The following is a 17,366-nucleotide window of genomic DNA, read 5'->3' as shown; positions in this document are numbered from 1 at the left end:
CACACCTCCCTATCACCTTCAAGGATCTCTGTTGCATCCGAGAGTAAAAAGGTAAAGGGACCCCTGACTTACTAGGTCCAGTGGTGGCCAACTCTGGGGTTGCGGCGCTCATCTCCCTTTATTGGCCGAGGGAGCCGGAGTACAGCTTCCGGGTCATGTGGCCAGCAGGACTAAGCCACTTCTGGCGAACCAGAGCAGCGCACGGAAACGCCGTTTACCTTCCCGCCGGAGTGGTACCTATTTATCTACTTGCACTTTGACGTGCTTTTGAACTGCTAGGTTGGGAGGAGCAGGGACCGAGCAACGGGAGCTTACCCCGTCGCGGGGATTCGAACTGCTGACCTTCTGATCGGCAAGTCCTAGGCTCTGTGGTTTAACCCACAGCGCCACCTGCGTCCCTTGCATCCGAGAGGCACTCCCCCAAATTCCCCCCTGCCGGGTTTGAAGCTTTGGTAGGCTGACATGATGAAGGTCGATGAATTAGTGGGCCACCGTCGAAGCACCTTCTACAATAAAGGCAATGCGAAGACAGCGTCTATAACCTGTCGCAAGTGCTCGCTTTTTCTACAGTGGGTTAAGCGCTTGCCCACTTTGGCTAAATTGTGTCCTGTTCTCGGGGGGGGACAACGATGGGGTTCAGGTGCCTGCAGTCCACCTGGCGAATGGACCCTTCCTCCGAGCTGGACCCTCGCAAGAACCCCGCAAGCCTTTTCTGGCGTTAATGCATACTGTATTTTTCGCTCAATAAGACTCACCAGACCACAAGACGCACCTAGTTTTTGGAGGAGGAAAACAAGAAAAGAAATATTCTGAATCCCAGAAGCCAGAACAGCAAGAGGGATCGCTGCGCAGCGAAAGCAGCGATCCCTCTTGCTGTTCTGGCTTCTGGGATAGCTGCGCAGCCTGCATTCGCTCCGTAAGACGCACACACATTGCCCCTTACTTTTTAGGAGGGGGAAAGTGAGTCTTATAGAGCAAAAAATACGGCAATCTGCAAGAAATCCGTAAGGGTCGTCAGCACCAATCCCCACCTGCTATCGTCGCGTTATTGCTGTTACCGAAAAGAAAGGAAAAAAGCTCGTTGCCCGTTGCAAAAAAAATAATAATAACATAGCGCTTCCACCGTGGAAGAACGATATAAGCAAATGCAGTCCATTCTTTCGTCCGCCACGGCTGATGTTTTTCAGAGAGCGGTTTGCAGTTGTAGACATGTGGGTACCACTCTTCCTTGCCTTGCCACCTCAAAGGGTCAGCGACGGAAACGGCCGTCATGTCTAAGTTCCTCGCAGCACATGACTGCTTTCAATGGCTTTTTTAGCAGGGGGGGTGGAATTGCACTATTGGCCAATGGTGCATCGAATCCAGCGAAGTCGAGGGAAACACAGCTAGAGATCTGGAGAGCGGGGCGATTTCTTTCCCTTATTTGTTTCTTTCTTTCTGCAAAGCGGCCCTCCCCGTAAGTCAGGTGGCGAATGGGGGGGGGGAGACAAAAGATGCCGTTTCCTCGGGATCTGACCTGAGATTCTGTCTCTGGGCTTGCGGCGTAATCCATTTGGGGGGCCCGCGACGGACGGAGGGGAAAGGTGGCCCTAACTCCATCCCTTCTAAGGTGAGCGAAGCACTAACCGCAGCATTTTGCAAGCTGGGAGTCGGCGCGTGTGATGGTGATGCGATTTCGAAACAGCTGGAGCAGGGAGACCTGTGTACTCTTTAAGTAGCTGTGGTTGGGCGCAAAGGGCTGGGGGTTTTCCCCTCCGTAGGACATAGAGTTTCACGACTGTGGGAAAAGAAGGGGGGGCAGAAACCAACCCCACACAAAGCCTTGCCAGGCACACGCCCTGCCCATTTCCCCAAATGGCTAAAAGTTCTACCTGTGACTACCTCTCTAAGCTACGGTGACCGATTTTCCAGCTTGCGCCAAATTAAAAACGGCAGAATACCTGCAATTAATTGTGAATTTCCCTCCCCCCCCCCAAAAAAAATCTGGCCTAAACTCTCCCTGCTTCTATCCTATTCACACAGCAAATTAAGAAAAGGCAGCGGCAGGCTGTTTAAATTCCATCCTTGGCACTGCTACTGCGGTCTGAAGTCCTTATTGCAATAATTTTGTCCTTTTTTGAGAGAGAAAAAGCATGCACCGGTCTCTTTCACATGTTGCAAAGGCGAGGCGATGTCTCCTCGGCCTTTGTTTTCCCTGCCACTGAAAATTATAAAAAAATAAATAAAAAATCATGGATTTTCCAGAACCATCCCTTCTCGCCCCCACCCATCCCCCGCCTGCTTTTTTACGAGCACCGTCAGGAAAAGCAAAACCAAAAAATAATCCCCTTGTTTTCATTTTGTTTAGTGCAAGATATGTTGACCATGCATGGACGTTGGTTCAAAACAGTGTCTCGTCTGCTCCCAACCGCTTCCTGGTACTTCAAATTCCACCTCTGTTCTTCAAGCAGAAAAAGGGAAAGGGCGGGGCTTGTTCTGTTTTACTGGGCAGATTTTACCGGCGGGGAGAGGTGAGAGGCAAATAGGAGATTAAAAATGGTAAAGGGACCCCTGACCATTAGGTCCAGTCGTGGCCGACTCTGGGGTTGTGGCGCTCATCTCGCTTTACTGGCCGAGGGAGCCGGCGTACAGCTTCCGGGTCATGTGGCCAGCATGACTAAGCCGCTTCTGGCGAACCAGAGCAGCGCACGGAAACGCTGTTTACCTTCCCGCCAGAGCAGTACCTATTGATCTACTTGCACTTTGACGTGCTTTCGAACTGCTAGGTTGGCAGGAGCAGGGACCGAGCAACGGGAGCTCACCCCGTCGCAGCGGGGATTCGAACCGCCGACCTTCTGACCGGCAAGTCCTAGGCTCTGTGGCTTAACCCACAGCGCCACCCGCATCCCTCAAATAGGAGATTATTCGTCTCTAATTCAAGGGCCCACAAGCATTTACGATGAGGACTAGCGACATGGCTGGTTTTGCACACAGCCTGTTCGGAAATCATTGGAATAAAATTTGGCTGATGCAACGTGAGGCAAAGCTGAGGCTACGATTTCGCTGCGAAGGCTGCCCCTTTCCAGATTTTCAAACGCAACCTTTGAGGGGAGGTACTTAGCCCAACCTCTCCGTTTTAAGGCAGTGATTTACTTTGCCAAATACAATATACTTTTTGCTGTTAGAGCGAGGTGGGGGAAGGAAACACAGACCCGAGAATTAACATTACCCATCATTCCTCATGTTGAGCAGAGGGATTTGAGGAGCAAATCTGTGCCAAGGTTTTCCATCCTCTCCAAATCTGCTTTGGGGCGGATGTAGAGTAGCTGCAAGACTAAGAAGCGGGGGCTGAACAGCCCCTCAAAACACAAAGGGGGATTACCTGGAAGGAGGGGACACAATCCGACAGGACTCTTGAGAGTCAAGCAGACCTTGTTCTCCTCATAGAATTCCCCCAAACTCACTGTTTGTGGGCTCTCCTCTCTAGCCTAAAATAGGGGGTTGGCTGAGACCCCACAGATTTTTGCCCAAAGGGGGGTGGTGGAAGGGGGCCTTCTCCTCCGAAATGCAACAAAAAGCCCTTCAGAAAGACTGCAGGAACAGCTCTGATAAGGGAACTGATGGGGTTGAGGAGGAAGCCATGTGCTGCCAGTCAACAGCCGCACCCCAAAAACCTGTGGATATCGCACCCCAAAAATCTGCAGACACCCCCTCCATTTTGAGGTTCTTCTGCCTCTGCCGTTCCTGAGCTGGAGCGTGCCTCAAACATGTCGGCCGCCAGCAGTAGCCCAAACCAGGTACCAAACTTGACCCATCCGGGACATCAGAGATATTTGGGGAAGGGGAAAACTTTCACCTCTCCTTTTCAGGTTGCGACCTCAGCAAGCTGCCAAATCGAATCTCCCCTGACTGCCCCAAGTGCCACCATCATGGCCAAATGGTGAACCCGCTGGAAGCCCCTTGCCTGCCCCAAATCTGCTTGAAGAACCGACCGGCGACCCAATTCCTCCTTTCTCTCCCTCCCTGTCCTCTCTCTCTCTCTCCCCAGCCCTCGCCCGGAGGTAGGGGGACGGTTAGAGTTTGTGCCCCGGACCCTCGTCCTCCGCCGCCGTTCGGATCTCCGGTTCCTCCTCGGCCTCATCGTCCACCAGCCCGTTGAGGTGCGATCTCTGAGCCGCGGGTTTCTCGTCCGCCGAAGTCCCGGGCCGTGGCTGCTGTTGCGGAAGAGGGGCTGCGCCGTTCCCCCCTTCCGACTTGCTGAAGTTGAACAGTTTGCTTGGGTTGAAAGGCTTCGTGGGCGACTGGACCTTCTCGGTGGTGGCCTCCCGCTTGGTCTCCGGGGATTTGAGGAACTTGAAGCTGAGGAAGCCGGGCAGTTTGTTGTCGGTGCCGGTGGGGGACTGCGGGGAGCGCGCCCCCGACGTGCCGCCGCCGCCCCCCGCCCCCCCAGATAGGAACTTCCCCTGCAACGGGATGATTTGCTTCAGTTTCATGACGTTGTTGGTGGCCAGCAGGGAGCTGGGCCTTTTGGGCTTCTCTGAGCCGTGGCCCGAGCCCCCCGGTCCCTTCCCTTTGGGCTGGCTCTTCTCGTGGCCGGTCTCGGGGCCCCCTCCGTCCGACTTGCCCTCCTCCCGCCCGCTCTCCCGTTCCTTGCGGGCGTGATATTCGGCGTGGCGCTGGCGTTCCTCCTCCTCTCGCTTGCGGCGCTGTTGCTGTTGGAAGTGGTGCTGCGCCTGGCGCTCGTGTTTCTGAGGAAGGAAGACCACAGGGTCATGTTTCATGTTTTTAATTCACATAATATACATTCAGGGAAGCGGGTGGCGCTGTGGGTTAAACCACAGAGCCTAGGGCTTGCCGATCAGAAGGTCGGCGGTTCGAAGCCCCGCGATGACGGGGTGAGCTCCCGTTGCTCCTGCCAACCTAGCAGTTCGAAACCACGTCAAAGCGCAAGTAGATAAATAGGTACCGCTCCAGCGGGAAGGTGTGTGCAAAACCAGGCATGTCGCTAGTCCTCATCATAAACTCTTGCGGGCTCTTGAATTAGAGATGAATGATCTCCTATTTGAGGGACGCGGGTGGCGCTGTGGGTTAGACCACAGAGCCTAGGACTTGCCGATCACAAGACCGGCGGTTCGAATCCCCGCGACGGGGTGAGCTCCCGTTACTCGGTCCCTGCAACTGCCAACCTACCAGTTCGAAAGCACGTCAAAGTGCAAGTAGATAAATAGGTACTGCTCCGGTGGGAGGGTAAACGGTGTTTCTGTGCGCTGCTCTGGTTTGCCAGAAGCGGCTTAGTCCTGCTGGCCACATGACCCGGAAGCTGTACGCCGGCTCCCTCGGCCAGTAAAGCGAAATGAGCGCCGCAACCCCAGAGTCGGTCACGACTGGACCTAATGGTCAGGGGTCCCTTTACCTTTACCTAATATACATTCTTTACAACAAACAACTACAAAATAAGCAGACAACTCCAAAATAAAATCATATGTAACAAAACCGTAAGTCTCATGTTTTCATTTACACTGGTCTCCTCTCTGATACCTTTACTTAATATTTCTTGCCGCTTTCTGCTTTACTTATAGAATCTTTATAGAAATTTAAATCTCTTAAATACTAAACCAGTCTTTAACAATTTCAATTAATCACTTCCAATCCCTCCCCCGCAACCCAGCAGTTCCCTCTAACCGCGGGAGATACTAGAATGATTAGAATGCAGAACCAAATTTCTTGAATTTGCGGCGATGGCAAAATTAACAGCATCAATTAGAGGAACGCCCTCCCATCAGATGTCAAGGGAATAAACAACTATCTGACTTTTAGAAGACATCTGAAGGCAGCCCTGTTTAGGGAAGTTTTTAGTGTTTGATGTTTTATTGTGTTTTTAATATTCTGTTGGGAGCCACCAGAGTGGCTGGGGAAACCCAGCCAGATGGGTGGGGTATAAATAGTAAAATATTATTATTGTTGTTGTTGTTTCTCTTTTTTGGAGGGGAGGTGTTTAACCTAAATGCAGAGCATGCGCCACTCTGGCCAGACAGTCTGCGGGCAGGGAGGGTCTCATCCTGCGTACCAGATGGAGCTGGTAGACAGGCGCCCTGGACACAGAATTGACCTGCGCCTCCATGGACGGTGCTGAGTCCAAAATGAGCCCCAGGCTGCACACCTGGTCCTTTAGGGGCACAGTTGCCCCATTCAGGACCAGGGAGTCCTCCACACCCGCCCACCCCCTGCCCCTCAAAAACAGTACTTCTGTTTGTCAGGATTCCGAGTTTACCCTTGCAGCACGTTCAAAGCCATCCCCGGGGGTCAAGAGAGCTTGTTCCTGAGTAATCGCGTGTGACTGGGCCAGACTCACCTTAAAAGCCTCTCGCCGCTGGTACTCCAGTTTTGCCATTTCCTCCGCCACCCAGCCGGGGATGTCCGGGATAGCCACTTGGATGACGTACTTGAGCAGGAGGGCAAAATGCTATGGGGAGAAAACAGTGGGGTGAGAAGGGCTGAGGTCTACAGCTCCCTGGGCATAAGACATTGCCATTGCTGCTATTGTCTTGCTTTCCAACACCACCCCATGTGAAACCATGGTTTGCCGGAGGCTTTTTAGAACCATGGTTTGCTGCATAGCTGTCAACTTACAGATTTGAAAATAAGGGGCCAGCAGCCTCGAAAATAAGGGATCAGCAGCCAAAATAAGGGATTTTCAGGGCACAGGTATGTTCGACTTCTGAGCCCCTCCGAGCCAAAGGCAGAAAGCCCAGCCAGCAGCCAAACGAAGCCTCAAGTGGTGGTTCCCACAGCGCAGCAACCCGGCAAAGGGATGCAGCAAGGAAAACCACCGTCACCTCTCCGCTGGGAAGCGCTGAGCAAAGGCGATTTGATCAGCACAAGGCATGCAAGCTCCACCCCCCAGTCGTTCTTAGACTCCTTATTGGGTGAGCAACGCAGCCAAGCAACACGGTTGGAGCCTCCCTCCTCCCTGGCCGGCAGGGAGGGAGGGAGGGAGAGGAGCTGCTTCCTTTGAAACCCGGGAAATTTAAGGGACATCATCAATCTGGGACAGCAGCGGGACACAGCTCTGGGATAAGGGACTTTCCCGCCAAATAAGGGACGGTTGACAGCTATGGTTTGCTGCCATGTCAGAACCCGGTGGCCTTGCTGAATGGTCGTTTGTTCGGCAACCCGACCCATGATGTTCGCTGAGCTGGGGTGCAAAGGCAAGAGCCACACAAGGAGCAAACCGTTGGTTTCTTTGCTCGACCTGTGGTTTGCTCAGCAAACCATGGTTAGCACCAAACCACGACTTTGGTGTTCTAGCTCAAATGGAGCCCAAGCAGAAAGGCAGATCTTAGTGGGCGGACCTGGGACTTCCCAGTTACGGAACTGGGGTATTTCACCTTGGGATCGCGGTCCGAAGGGGGAGAACCGAGTTGGGTATGTGTGTGTACGGCAGAAAAGGGTGTTACCTCCAGCACCACCACGGATATAATGGCCCCCTCTGGGCTGAGCCAGGGGAAGAGGCGTTGAAGTTGTCCACACTGACCGATCAAGTAGCAGTTCACCACGATGGCGAGGACACCCATGGCTTCCATCACCTTCTGCAGAAGGGAAAAGAAGGACATTTTTTTTCTAATAGAGACTAGCAATTTTTGGCAGAACCCCTGCTGGTTACCAGAACAGCTACGTAGCTAAGAACTTGCTGCTGAGATTGCTTATTTCCTCCTCCCAACCAACCCGTTTTCCTTTTGTGTCGTGGCTTCGTAAGAGTTATAAACCTGAAGTCAGGGACTGTTTCGTTTGTGGGGATTTTTATTGTTATTATTTTAATTTATACCCCGCCCATCTGGCTGGGCCTCCCCAGCCACTCTGGGCGGCTCCCAACAGGATATTAAAAACACGATAAAACATATGACATTAAAAACTTCCCTAAACAGGGCTGCCTTCAGATGTCTTCTAAAAGTCAGGTAGCTGTTTATTTCCTTGGCATCTGGTGGGAGGGCGTTCCACTGGGTGGGTGCCACCACCGAGAAGGCCCTCTGCCTGGTTCCTTGTAACCTCACTTCTCTCAGGGAGGGAACCGCCAGAAGGCGCTCAGAGCTGGACCTCTGTGTCCGGGCTGGACGATGGGGCCGAGGCCCATGAACAGTATCGGAAGGAAGTTAAAGCATGAATTCTAAGCAATTCACCTTTTTTAGAAAAATGGTTTTATAAAACATTGGCCGGTGTGGAAGAAGGGGACAGAGAGAGAGGGAGGGAGGGAGGGAGGGAGAGATCACCAATAATACTGGAAGTCAGGGTCATCCATTGTAATGGACTTGCCTGGAGATTTGGGACAGACGGAACGAACAACTTGCTTCATGGAAGAAGAATAAATTTACAGAAACTGCTGCCTCAGGACACAGCCTTGGGTTCGGCAGGTGAATGCGAAGTCACAGGGAGTGAGGTGAGGCCCTAATGGATGGCTATGACAGTTAAATGGAGCCTCCAGGTATAGAGGCCATCTGGCACTGTGGGTTAAGCCACAGAGCCTAGGACTTGCCGATCAGAAGGTCGGCGGTTCGAATCCCCGCGACGGGGTGAGCTCCCGTTGCTTGGTCCCTGCTCCTGCCAACCTAGCAGTTCGAAAGCACGTCAAGTGCAAGTAGATAAATAGGTACCACTCTGGCGGGAAGGTAAATGGCGTTTCTGTGTGCTGCTCTGGTTCGCCAGAAGCGGCTTAGTCATGCTGGCCACATGACCCGGAAGCTGTATGCTGGCTCCCTCGGCCAATAAAGCGAGATGAGCGCCACAACCTCAGAGTCGGCTACGACTGGACCTAACGGTCAGGGGTCCCTTTACCTTTACCTTACCTGCCACTCCCCGATGCTTTCCACCCGCTGGCCAAAGGGACGTTGGAGGCCCGTGCAGAGCTTGAAGGCATCGCTCCGTATCTCAATGATGTTGTTGATCAGGGCGCATGTGGCGGCCAGAGGGAAGGCGGACGAGAAGAGGACCACGTAGCCAAACTGGATGAACATCTCCTGGTAGTCTTGGAAAGTGTCCTGGATCAGGGGGGGAGGAGAGAAAGAGAAATGGGGGGGGGTGTATGAGAGAGAGAGAGAGAGAGAAAGAGAAAGGGAGGGGATTGGTGTGCAAGAGAGAATAACAATAATGTTATTACCGTATTTTTCGCTCTATAGGACGCACCGGACCATAGGACGCACCTTGTTTTAGAGGGGGAGAACAGGGGCAAAAAATTCTCCCCCTCTCTGCTCAGCGCCCCTTCAGCGAAGTGGCAGGAGAAATGGAGCCCCTTCCGTTTCTCCTCCCGCTTAGCGGAAGGGGCGCTGCACAGCTCTCCCTCTCTGCTGAAGCCAGGAGAGTCTTGCTCTCCTGGCTTCATCAAAAGGAACCCGAAGCCTTTGGAGCGCAGCGCGAGTTCCCGCTGCGCTCCAAAGGCTCCAGGCGGCTATCCATGAAGCCTGGAGAGCGAGAGGGGTCGGTGCGCACTGACCTCTCTCGCTCTCCAGGCTTCAGCGAAAGTAACGCGAAGCCTCCGGAGCGGGGAGGGAGCGCTCCCTCCGCGCTTCAGAGGCTTCACGTTGCTATCGCTGAAGCCAAGGAGCCTGCATTCGCTCCATAGGATGCACACACATTTGCCCTTAATTTTTGGAGGGGAAAAAGTGCGTCCTATAGAGCGAAAAATACGGTACATTGATGATGACTCCTTCGTTTCAACCGGCCTCGTCCAAGGAGGACGCAGCTGGATATATTATAATACAGTCTTACCTCGGGTTACAGACGCTTCAGGTTGCGTTTTTTCTGGTTACGGACCGCCGAAACCCAAAAGTACTGGAACGGGTTACTTCTGGGTTTTGGCGGTTGCTCATGCACAGAGGCGCTAAATCGCACTTTGCGCATAAGCGCTGAATTGTAACCCGCGCGTGCGCAGACGGCCCCCTGCTGAAAAAGTTTGCTGACCCCTGTTCTTGCCTCTGAGGCTACTGGGTTATTATCTCTCGGTCATTCCTGAGGTCCCCAACCACTTTTCTGTCCCATAGCTGTCAACTTACAGATTTGAAATTAAGGGACCAGCAGCCTCGAAAATAAGGGACCAGCAGCCAAAAGAAGGGATTTTAGTCAACCAGCTGAAATACGAAGTTAAAAGGGTCCAGATAATTTGGGAGAGCAGTTTTTAGCCCTTCGTTTCCAGAGGTTGCTGCTCCAGACACCAGGTGATGAAACACTGCAATTAAATCATTACAAGCAGCAACCACTTTTTGCGCAGTTCTGTATCTTTTCTCTCGTGCTCCATCTGCAGCTCTCAGTTCCATCAGGCGGGGCAGGAGGAGGAGGGGGGAAATAGCGCCCGAAGTAAACCCGCAGATCAGACCATCTATGCTAGTCTACCACTACAAATCTACGGGAGAAGCGCTTGCGGTCCTTCCTCCGCTTTCCCCCTCTATGGTTAGCCCTTGGAACACCTGCCTGTGCCTCCGCCTCCGCCTCCTCTCTCTGAACTGCTTTCTCTATGGTTGCCCTCGCTCTCCTCTCAAGGCTCCTCAGTCCCGGCGGGGAGGGGCTCCCGGGGGCCGAGGCTGGTGAGAGGAGGCCGGAGGGGGGCGGGCCAGGCAGCCAAGCAACCCAGTTGGAGCCTCCCTCTTCCCTGGCCGGCAGGGAGGGAGGGAGAGGAGCTTCTTCCTTTGAAACCCGGGAAATTTAAGGGACATCATCAATAAGGGACAGCAGCGGGACACGGCGCTGGCATAAGGGAGTTTCCCGCCAAATAAGGGACACTTGACAGTTATGCCCTGTCCATCCCCCCCGTGCTTCACCCCGATGTGCCTTCCTTTCCTCTTCCTCATCTGTGCTGCCCCGTATGCCGGCTTGCTCACCTCGTATTTCTTCATGCAGCTCTCCACCTCGGCCTGGGCCAGCTGGGCGGCGAAGACCTCCTCTGGTGGGTCGATCCAGGAGCTCCTGCTGGACTTCCGCCCTTCCTCTCCCTCCTCGCCTTCCTCGCCCTCTTCCAAGGGGTTCCTGGCGCCCCGTGGCCTCCGGGCCCTCATGGTCACGGCCGGCTCTTTGGCTTCCGGTGCTCCCCGCAGGGGGCTCCCGGAGGCCTCGTCGCTCTCGTCGTCGTCCTCGCACAGCTCGAAGACGGAGGCTGGATCCATGCCTTTCTCCACCATGGTGGGGCTGCCTTCCTCCAGGAAGCTGGCCCCTTCCTCCAGACCCGGGTCGCCGGCCTTGCGGTCGGCCTTCTCGATGAAGCTCACCTTCTTCAGTTTCAGCCCGCAGTCGATGATGCTCTCGTCCTCCGAGTCGGAGTCCTTCCTCTCCTCGTCCTCTTCCTCAGGGACGCCGCAGCCGCCGTTGAGGCATTTCTTCTCCCCGCGGGGAGCCCCCTCCGGACCCTCGGCCGCCTCCGGGCCGTGGCCGGCTGGGGGGTCCCCGCCGTGCCGGGGGCCCCGGTGGTGGGCTCCGCGGGGCCTGGCCGGGGCACACTTCTGGGCCAGCAGGCGAAGAATAGTCTGGGCCACCTCTCGGAGGTTCTGCGTGCTCAGATCCCCGCGCTTGAATTTGCTGTAGAGGTGCGGCTGAGAGACCTCCTTCACGTTCTGCAGAAACTGCCGGGTGATGAGGAGAGTCGCCAGCATCTGTTGGGAGGAACGTGAGAAGAGGCTGGTCAGGGAAAGGACAACCTCAAGAACGTCTTTCCTTGGGTGGCCACCTGACCCGGATGCTTGAACTGAGATTCTTGCACTGCAGGGGTGTGTGGATTTGACGACCCCCAGGGGGTCCTTTCCAACGCTACGATTCTAACTTAAGAGGATCCCTGTAGCGGGAGCTGGGCCAAGCCCAAGGAGGCCCACCAAGCCTAGACTCCTGTCTTCATCAGCGGCCAAGCAGATCCCCCCCCCCCCAAAGGGAAGTCCCTAGAAAGCTACAGCCTTCTCCCACTTTTGTTCTAAGGTAGACTGGCCATGTCCATGGAGGCTCTATTTAGGAATAATGAGAAGAGCCACGAGGCAGCTGAGCTGGGCCAGAGGGGGCCCAATAAGTCCAGCCTCCTGGTGAACCAGGATATGAGCGCTACAGCCTTCTCCCACTCCTGTTCTAAGGTAGACTGGCTATGTCCATGGGGGCTCTATATAGGAACCGTAAGCAGAGCCCCTAGGCAGCTGAGTTGGGCCTACCTAAATCCAACCAAATGAACCAACCCCATCCTCCCAATGGGAACCCTAAAATCAAGAAGGGAACGCACAAACATCCTCTCTCTCCTCGCTCGTGATACCTTGCGACTATTTAGAGATATTGACTCCCTCCAAAAAGGGATGCAGGTGGCGCTGTGGGTTAAACCACAGAGCCTAGGACTTGCCGATCAGAAGGTCAGCGGTTCGAATCCCTGCGACGGGGTGAGCTCCCGTTGCTCTGTCCCTGCTCCTGCCAACCTAGCAGTTCGAAAGCATGTCAAAGTGCAAGTAGATAAATAGGTACCGCTCCGGCGGGAAGGTAAACGGCGTTTCCGTGCACTGCTCTGGGTCGCCAGAAGCGGCTTAGTCCTGCTGGCCACATGACCCGGAAGCTGTACGCAGGCTCCCTTGGCCAATAAAGCGAGATGAGCGCCGCAACCCCAGAGTCGGCCACGGCTGGACCTAATGGCCCGGGGTCCCTTTACCTTTACTCCCTCCAAACCGTCCAGGTTTGGGAGCATTGCTGCCGCCTTTGGGAGCGAGCTGTAAGCTGCCTCCTAGATAGGGGAACGGGTGCCCATGTCTCCCTCGTGCGAGACGTTGTCGGGGTCTCGAACGGCAAGACCCTTGACCCCTGGGCCCTAGGCACGTTCCCGTAACAGCACAGGCCAACCAATATGAGATTAAAAATCAGGTCTTTCTCCCAGGCTCCCCACTCCATCCCTCTGCCTTTTCCGCTCCCCCCAAGACCCCAGCCCAGCGCTCCTACTTTGGAGACAGCCAGCTGCCAACAGAAGCTCAACAGGCCCTTAAAGGAGATGAGGAAGAGGTGAAATTGGAGAATGACGGTGGGAAGGAGGGCGTCTCTGAGCTGACGCACGAGGCTTTGGAAGAGGGAAAAGATGAGCAGGAGCTGAGGAAGGCGGAGGGCCGACAGACGGACAGAGGGAGAGAGACACACAGAGAGAGAGAAAATGCAAAATCAAAACCGAACCAAAAAAACGATGCGACGGAACGAGAAGACGAAGGGTTCGAAGTGGCGGGCGACCCATGTTGGATGCGTCAGCTGGGTTCTTTAAGACGCTGATGGACGCCCGTCGGGTTCACGTACCAGAGGGAGGATTGCGCCAGGCAGAGGTAGACTGCCCCTGCCCATGGAGGCTTCATTTAGGAACCGAAAATGAAGGAATGGGTTTCTGTGCAGTCAGTTTGAAACTGACACAAAATCCCCATTTTCCTCCTCCAAGGGAGCATTTCTAAAATGCATTAACTTGAGCTTTTCAAGCTCAGGAAGCTTGAGCTTGAATTGATGTATAAACAGAAAACCAAGCTGTATAAACAAGTGCTTAAAGCCCTCTCCCTTATCAGTCCGTGACGGCAATGAGTGGCCTTGGCTGTTCCAGTGGAGCAGGGATTGCACGTCTGGGTCTTATCTTACATCCGACCACACTCTGACGCACAGAGCTAGTCCGGGAACAGCGCCAGGAGAGTTGGTGACCTTCTTACCCCAAGATAAGAGTGCCGGAACAGGAATACCCTTATATGGTCAAGAGTACAGGAAGAGGAACACACTTTTATGGTTAAGAGTACCAAAGCAGGAACATCTGTGATGTCAACCCGCGTGTACAAGCTGATGTGGCTGGATTCCTGGGGAAGGGGGAGAGGGTGCCTGGAGGATATATATACTGCATGAAATTTCTCATTTCTTTGGACTTGCTGTGGACTGACCACGCAAGTGCCTTCTGCTATCCGGATAGCAGAAGAAATGAGAAACCCATTAGAAATGAGAAGATAGCAAATGCCTTCTGCTATCCGGATAGCAGAAGAAATGAGAAACCCATAAGAAACCAAGGCATGTTCTACAGCCGGATCGGGCCAAAGGGGAGCCATCTAAGGCCAGACTCTTATCCTCAAAGTCACCTAGATGCTTCCCCCCAAAAGGGAATCCCCCCCGAGCAGGGCCTGAGAACAACGGCAGCAATTTCCCCCCCTTTTGGTTTCCCAAGCAACTGATGTCGGGGAAACGGAGGCATTTACTGTCTCCAGCAGTGACTGGAGGACATCTCTACTGTGGCTAGGAGCCCATTGATAGCATCCCCCTCTATGCATTTTCCTGGACCCCCCAAAGTGGGTTTCTGGTGTCATCGTTGGCTCTGCGAAGCTGGCATCCGCCGGGGAGCGAGTGGAAAGCTGGAACGCTCTTATTACAGCTCGCGGCGGAGGAACAGCGATTAAAGCAGGAATTGGCGGATGCTAAGGGGATGTGGGTGGCGCTGTGGGTTAAACCACAGAGCCTAGGGCTTGCCGATCAGAAGGTCGGCGGTTCGAATCCCCGGTACAGGGTGAGCTCCCGTTGCTCGGTCCCTGCTCCTGCCAACCTAGCAGTTCGAAAGCACGTCAAAGTGCAAGTAGATAAATAGGTACCACTCCGGCGGGAAGGTAAACAGCGTTTCCGTGCGCTGCTCTGGTTCGCCAGAAGCGGCTTAGTCCTGCTGGCCACATGACCCGGAAGCTGTACGCCGGCTCCCTTGGCCAATGAAGCGAGATGAGCGCCGCAACCCCAGAGTCAGCCACGACTGGACCTAATGGTCAGGGGTCCCTTTACCTTTACCTTAAGGGGATGGGAAGAAATTTGGTTCCGTTTGCACAACCCACCCGGGTTCCCTCTTCTAGAAACAAGGCGGGGACCGAAATGCCGCGATTGTTCAAAATTGTCACTTTTCTGAATTTTGCAATTTGGTTCTCCAACGGGGGTGTGGAATCAGGGGGGAGTGTTCATTAAAAATGCATATATTGGTGCAAATCACACACACAAATCTGTTCTGTTAGGCAAACGGGCTTGCGGGTGCTTGGGACAAATCGCAGAATATGGGAATGCAAGTATTAGGGTTAGCTTTCGTGATGACTTTTAAAAATACCGTATTTTTTGCTCTATAAGACTGACTTTTTCCCTCCTAAAAAGTAAGGGGAAATGTGTGTGCGTCTTATGGAGGCTGCGCAGCTATCCCAGAAGCCAGAACAGCAAGAGGGATTGCTGCTTTCACTGCGCAGTGATCCCTCTTGCTGTTCTGGCTTCTGAGATTCAGAAATATTTTTTTTCTTGTTTTCCTCCTCCAAAAACTAGGTGCGTCTTGTGGTCTGGTGCGTCTTATAGAGCGAAAAATGCGGTACTTGATTCACACACTGAAATGGGAAGGTGGAAGATGGAATCCAGGAGGAGGGAAGTGAGGAAAACCAGAGAAACTGAAAGGGAGGGTTCTCACCCTCAGCCCCAGTTCTCACAGCTTCAGGCACTGTGACCTAATAATGATAATAATAATAATAATAATAATAATAATAATAATAATAATAATAATTTTATTATTTATACCCCGTGAATCCCATACCTCCTTGAGGCGGTCCATGTCTTTGAGGTAGAATCCGATGTAGAAAAGACTTAGGTATGAATTTACAAACTGAAACTAGAGAAAAAGAGAGAGGGGAGATGTTATATATATATATTTACTGCGCTTCACTCCCCAACTCCTGGGGCCTGTCTCCGGTTAACCTAACTTGGGAAGGCTACATTAAGTGTGGGATATTTATTTTATTTTTTTAAAATAATTTTTATTGAATGGTTTTATGTTACAAAAAACAATACAGCCATACTATCACTAAATATAATTAAGAAATAAAAATTACATACATCGATATTTAGTTTGTTATTTGTTATTTACTGTCTTATTTCCTCCCAAACATTGCATACAACAACAAACATATGTGCAGACACCCACACACCCACACAAAATGATAATAATGAAAGTAAATATTTTTTCCTTTTTATCTTCCAAAATCTTTTCTTCAACTTTGACTTCCTGTCAAGCCCCTTTGCATATATTTTATCTTACATTTGAATGTACACAAAACAATAAACCTTTCTATATAATTTTTATAATACATTCTCAAAACATAATAAATCCTTAATTGTTATCCACCTCCTTTTAGTTCCTTTATCACTCGAATGCTAGTATGGAGTCAAAACTATTTTTGAATATATCTTCTATAACCATCCCACTTTCCCGCAAATTTTTGCTTTGAGTTTCCTCTGAGTTTACTAGTCAATTGAGCCGAATAAGTGTGGGATATTTAAAAGGCAGTCAAAAACAACCCTTCATGTTTTTCCTAGATAGACACATTTCCTGTAAACTTGCTAGAGAGGAGTCTCTGAGAGACACTCCTGTTATGCCCTGACAGGTGTAACTATAGATTCTCCAAACTTCCCTAAACAGGGCGGCCTTCAGATGTCTTCTAAAAGTCAGATAGTTGTTTATTTCCTTGACATCTGGCAGGAGGGCGTTCCACAGGGCGGGTGCCACCACCGACAAGGCCCCTCTACCTGGTTCCCTGTAACCTCGCTTCTTGCAGGGAGGGAACCGCCAGAAGGCCCTCGGGAGATGGACCCCGGTGTCCGGGCTGGATGATGGGGATGGAGACGCTCCTTCAGGGATACTGGGCCAAGGCCGTTTAAGGCTTTCAAGGTCAGCACCAGCACTTGTGCTCGGAAATTTACTGCTGCCTCCTCCTTTCTCCCTTGCTCTCTCTCTCCCCCAGCCTGCTGTCCAACAGGTGAAGTAGGACAACGCAGCCCATTTCTAGCTGCCCCCCCACCTGCGAGGAAGCCAGCCAGGTTACAGCCGGTTAGCAAAGGCGCCTTTTGCTGTCTCGACAAACTGTCAAGCCCACTAGGCTGTTGGGGCTCCCCAGGCTGCTGTCCAACAGGTGAAGTAGGACGACACTGCCCACTTCTATCTGCACACACACACTCCGTGGGGAAGGCAGCCGGTTCCAAGCAGGTTATCGAAGGCTCCTGTTCCTGTCTCAACAAACCGTCAAATCCACTAGTTTGACGCACCGGATTTGGACTATCGGGTCCACCGAGGCCAGTACTGTCAACACTGGCTGGCAGCAGCAGCCCCAGGGGGTCTCCGGGGACTGAACCTGGTACGTTCTGCATGCGAATCAGTGGCTCCCTCCACCGTTCCCACAGACACAGGGCAGCCCAACCGTTGCAGCCGGGGAACCCAAACTCACCAAGACCATTTTGATGATGAGGTGTTTTTCGTAGGCACTCTGCAAACGGTAATTTTCTGCAAGGAGAGGGAAATTTCATGTTTAGGATGTCTATCTCAAAGAAGGAAGGAAGGGGTGGAAAGGAAGGGAGGGAGGGAGGGAGGGAAGAAG

At 52.8% G+C, this 17,366-nt stretch overlaps 1 protein-coding gene across 3 annotated transcripts in view; it reads right to left on the bottom strand.

Moving 5' to 3' along the window:
* Window positions 1–2,328: 2,328 nt before the first annotated feature.
* The window catches only part of ANO8 (anoctamin 8), a 51,723-nt gene continuing 36,685 nt past the window's right edge, over window positions 2,329–17,366 (bottom strand). For 2 of the 3 annotated variants that reach the window (XM_080988772.1, XM_080988774.1), the window contains exons 11-18: window positions 17,217–17,272; window positions 15,533–15,607; window positions 12,916–13,059; window positions 10,845–11,609; window positions 8,820–9,011; window positions 7,437–7,568; window positions 6,332–6,442; window positions 2,329–4,727 (exon numbers count right to left, since the gene is read on the bottom strand). In XM_080988772.1, the coding sequence (XP_080844898.1) occupies window positions 4,053–4,727; window positions 6,332–6,442; window positions 7,437–7,568; window positions 8,820–9,011; window positions 10,845–11,609; window positions 12,916–13,059; window positions 15,533–15,607; window positions 17,217–17,272 (2,150 nt within the window). In that variant the 3' untranslated portion in view covers window positions 2,329–4,052. The remainder of the gene's footprint in view (window positions 4,728–6,331; window positions 6,443–7,436; window positions 7,569–8,819; window positions 9,012–10,844; window positions 11,610–12,915; window positions 13,060–15,532; window positions 15,608–17,216; window positions 17,273–17,366) is intronic. The other variant, XM_080988773.1, reaches the window with a different exon arrangement.

This window comes from Podarcis pityusensis, assembly GCF_964106645.2.
Source record: "Podarcis pityusensis genome assembly, chromosome: 18".
NCBI lineage: Eukaryota > Metazoa > Chordata > Lepidosauria > Squamata > Lacertidae > Podarcis > Podarcis pityusensis.
The sequence above is the reverse complement of the archived record's forward strand: the minus strand, read 5'-3'. Positions and strand labels throughout refer to the sequence as shown.